The sequence below is a fragment of the Phalangium opilio genome, unplaced genomic scaffold, assembly GCF_054372755.1.
Source record: "Phalangium opilio isolate 3A_F unplaced genomic scaffold, DU_Popi_V2 ptg000077l_1, whole genome shotgun sequence".
In the NCBI taxonomy this organism is placed as follows: Eukaryota; Metazoa; Arthropoda; class Arachnida; order Opiliones; family Phalangiidae; genus Phalangium; species Phalangium opilio.
In genome coordinates, this window is record NW_028324185.1 from 4,767,814 (window position 1) to 4,772,006 (window position 4,193).

At 37.8% G+C, this 4,193-nt stretch overlaps 1 protein-coding gene across 1 annotated transcript; it reads left to right on the forward strand.

Moving 5' to 3' along the window:
- The first annotated feature begins 229 nt into the window (after positions 1–229).
- Positions 230–3,252, forward strand: LOC149657011 (uncharacterized). The gene is made up of 6 exons (XM_089844659.1): positions 230–306; positions 686–907; positions 967–1,144; positions 1,207–1,270; positions 1,337–1,636; positions 3,248–3,252. The coding sequence occupies exons 1-6, from the start codon at positions 230–232 to the stop codon at positions 3,250–3,252; spliced, it is 846 nt and encodes a 281-aa protein (XP_089700785.1).
- Positions 3,253–4,193: the final 941 nt, after the last annotated feature.

The window sequence follows — 4,193 nt, forward strand, 5'->3', positions numbered from 1 at the left end:
GTTAAACCACTCTTTGATAGCCGAGGAGATATTCAGAGAAATCACCGTCGAAGGAAAATTATCATGCACTCTCTATAGCATATACGACCAAAAACCACCTCCCCATTATGGTCAACTCTCCTTTTCCCTTTACTGTTTTTGATTTATTAACAACGGCAATATCTTTTCTGAGATGGGGGCTTAATTTTAGGCCAATATATCCCAGCCTACTCATGGGCCCATGCTTAGAATGTGTCCCCCTAAAGATCTATCACGTTCTAAACCAACTCAAACGAAACACAAATTTTTCACTAGTCGTAACAAAAGGTGGGTGAAACCGACTAAAACTTTAATCCCTGTTTAAAAAATGTTATATTTCGTTACTAATATATGTAACTATAACCATTTAAGTCTATCATGTAACTATAACCATTTAAGTCTATCATTAACATTTTATAAAATTAACATGTATAATACCACCTTTTATCTTTTATCGTAAATGTTTAAAAAAAAATTATTTAAATTTTATAGTAACTTCATATAAGTTACCAATATTACACAGTATTTTATTTTTAAACTATAGGGCGACAGCAGAAAGGGCATTAAAAAATGGCATACGTCTCAGTTTCAGAATACATCGAGCCATCTAGTAAGGCTCAGTATAAAGAAAGTTCGTTTTTTTGACAAGATTCAAAATTTTATGCAGACGCCATATTTGGGGAGCGGGATCAAAGGCTTCAATAATGAATACGTCTAAAATAACTAGTAAGAAACCTAAATTGACATATTTTGAAACTCTTAATGAACATATTAAGAAAAGGTATAGAGAAAAAACTAGTTTAATAGGTGATACAGACCCTTATTTACTAAAAAAAAAAGATTTGAAGTTTTTGAATGCCCAAGACACCGGTGGTGAAACGAGCAACTCGTTTGACTTGCTACCACCCGTTAGTTTTCCTGATATGTATGTTTGCTACCACCCGTTAGTTTTCCTGATATGCATGTTTATTTAATTTCTGGACAGTCCCCTTTCACTCATATGCAACTGAAAAATAATAAAGCACTTGAGGCTTACGATCAGTTTGTTTGTGGTTTCGTAAGAAACGTAGGGCTCAAAACCTTCCCTAGGGATGATAATGACGACAAAGTGCTCATCAAATGCCAAGTAAGTTCACATATTACTTTGATACTCTGCTCGAGTAGTAGTTTATGAATATCTAAATTTAGGTTATGCATTCGCAAAGACTCAGAGAGAAAGTGCTAGAACCATGGGTGATTGCGGGAAGTTCAGGTACGATTCATTGTGGACATTGCACATGTATGGCCGGCTTAGAAGAATGCTGTACACACATTGCAGCGCTACTTTTCTATGTTGAATACGCAGTAAGATTCCGAGAAAAAGTAACTGTTACTGGCCAGAAAGCTTACTGGATGGTTCCTATAACTAAAGAGCCATCGTATTCGCCTGTTTGCCAAATGGATTTGAGTTCAGCGAAAGCAAAGAAAAAAGAGTTAGATGCGAATGTAGAGGGCCTTACTCCGTCAAAACCCAAATCGCTCGTTCGCAAGCCACTAAAAGAGGTTCCTCACTTCAGCGCGCAAGAAATGAGTGAATTTTGGGATGAAATTCATAGCGAATCCCCGAACTTGGCTACCCGTACAAAAATTTACGGCTGCATTTTGCTGTTAATTAGATTTTTTAGAATCTGCAATATATTGCAAATAAACTGGAATATTCTGGAAAAATACTGGAATAAACCTGAAAAAGGTTCAACTTCAGACAAAATTAAGATGCATTCCAGAGAGCAATGCAGAACATTTTGGACGTTTCGCAGAAAAAATATCTTCCGTTGGAAAACTCAGTACAGCAGTACACAAAATTTAGCTACTCTAGAGTCATAAAATAGCTACCTTACAGCTAGAAAACAGAGGGAAAATAGTAACTACCGTAAGAAATCAGGATGTTTGTAGGCTCATTACAGGTACTGTACCTTCCAGATATATTGTATGCATGTTACAGTCAGAAATTGCTAAGTTTGTAGGATAATGGCAGGCGGGTTTCGGATACTTTTTAGGATGATTGCAGGCGCGTTTCAGATACTTTTTAGGACCATCACAGGCGCGTTTCAGATACTTTGTAGGATAATTGCAGGAGCGTTTCATATAATTTTCAGGACCATTATAGGCGCGTTTCATATTCTTTGTAGGATAATTGCAGATGCGTTTCAGATACTTTGTAGGATAATTGCAGGCGCGTTTCAGATACTTTGTAGGATAATTGCAGGCGCGTTTCAGATACTTTGTAGGATAATTGCAGGCGCATTTCAGATACTTTGCGGGGTCATTGCAGCCGCGTTTCAGATACTTTGTAGGATAATTGCAGCCGCGTTTCAAATACTTTGCAGGATCATTGCAGCCGCGTTTCAGATACTTTTAAGCAACATTACAGGCGCGTTTCAGTTACTTTAATTTGTACGATAATTGCAGATCCTTTTCAGATACTTTTTAGGATAATTGCAGGCGCGTTTCAGATACTTTTTAGGATAATTGCAGGCGCGTTTCAGATACTTTTTAGGATAATTGCAGGCTCTTTTCATATATTTTGTAGGATAATTGCAGGCGCTTTTCATATACTTTGTAGGATAATTACAGGCGCTTTTCGGATACTTTGTAGGATAAATGCAGGTGCTTTTCAGATAATTTTTAGGATAATTGCAGGCGCGTTTCAGATACTTTTCAGGATAATTTCAGGAGCGTTTCAGATACTTTGTAGGATTATTGCAGGCGCGTTTCAGATACTTTGCAGGGTCATTGTAGCCGCGTTTCAGATACTTTGTAGGATAATTGCAGCCGCGTTTCAAATACTTTGCAGGATCATTGCAGCCGCGTTTCAGATGCTTTGTAGGATCATTGCAGGTGCTTTTCAGATAATTTTTAGGATCATTGCAGCCGCATTTCAGATACTTTGTAGGATAATTACAGGCGCGTTTCAGATACTTTGTAGGATAATTGCAGGAGCATTTCATATACTTTGTGGGATAATTGCAGCCGCGTTTCAGATACTTCGCAGGATCATTGCAGGTGCATTTCAGATACTCTGTAGGATAATTGCAGGCGCGTTTCAGATACTTTTTAGATTAATTGCAGGCTCTTTTCATATATTTTGTAAGATAATTACAGGCGCTTTTCGGATACTTTGTAGGATAATTGCAGGTGCTTTTCAGATAATTTTTAGGATAATTGCAGGCGCATTTCAGATACTTTGTAGGATAATTGCAGGAGCATTTCACATACTTTGTGGGACAATTGCAGCCGCGTTTCAGATACTTCGCAGGATCATTGCAGGAGCATTTCATATACTTTGTGTGATAATTGCAGCCGCGTTTCAGATACTTTGTAGGATAATTGCAGCCGCGTTTCAAATACTTTGCAGGATCATTGCAGCCGCGTTTCAGATACTTTTAAGCAACATTACAGGCGCGTTTCAGTTACTTTAATTTGTACGATAATTGCAGATCCTTTTCAGATACTTTTTAGGATAATTGCAGGCGCGTTTCAGATACTTTTTAGGATAATTGCAGGCGCGTTTCAGATACTTTTTAGGATAATTGCAGGCTCTTTTCATATATTTTGTAGGATAATTGCAGGCGCTTTTCATATACTTTGTAGGATAATTACAGGCGCTTTTCGGATACTTTGTAGGATAAATGCAGGTGCTTTTCAGATAATTTTTAGGATAATTGCAGGCGCGTTTCAGATACTTTTCAGGATAATTTCAGGAGCGTTTCAGATACTTTGTAGGATTATTGCAGGCGCGTTTCAGATACTTTGCAGGGTCATTGTAGCCGCGTTTCAGATACTTTGTAGGATAATTGCAGCCGCGTTTCAAATACTTTGCAGGATCATTGCAGCCGCGTTTCAGATGCTTTGTAGGATCATTGCAGGTGCTTTTCAGATAATTTTTAGGATCATTGCAGCCGCATTTCAGATACTTTGTAGGATAATTACAGGCGCGTTTCAGATACTTTGTAGGATAATTGCAGGAGCATTTCATATACTTTGTGGGATAATTGCAGCCGCGTTTCAGATACTTCGCAGGATCATTGCAGGTGCATTTCAGATACTCTGTAGGATAATTGCAGGCGCGTTTCAGATACTTTTTAGATTAATTGCAGGCTCTTTTCATATATTTTGTAAGATAATTACAGGCGCTT

Bases quoted from the DNA above. Each gene is read 5' to 3' on its own strand.
- LOC149657011 (XM_089844659.1), top strand. From the start codon at position 230: ATGTGTCCCCCTAAAGATCTATCACGTTCTAAACCAACTCAAACGAAA. The intron at 908-966 runs GTTTGACTTGCT...ACCACCCGTTAG, and splicing joins GGTGGTGAAACGAGCAACTC to TTTTCCTGATATGCATGTTT. The intron at 1,145-1,206 runs GTAAGTTCACAT...ATCTAAATTTAG, and splicing joins AAGTGCTCATCAAATGCCAA to GTTATGCATTCGCAAAGACT.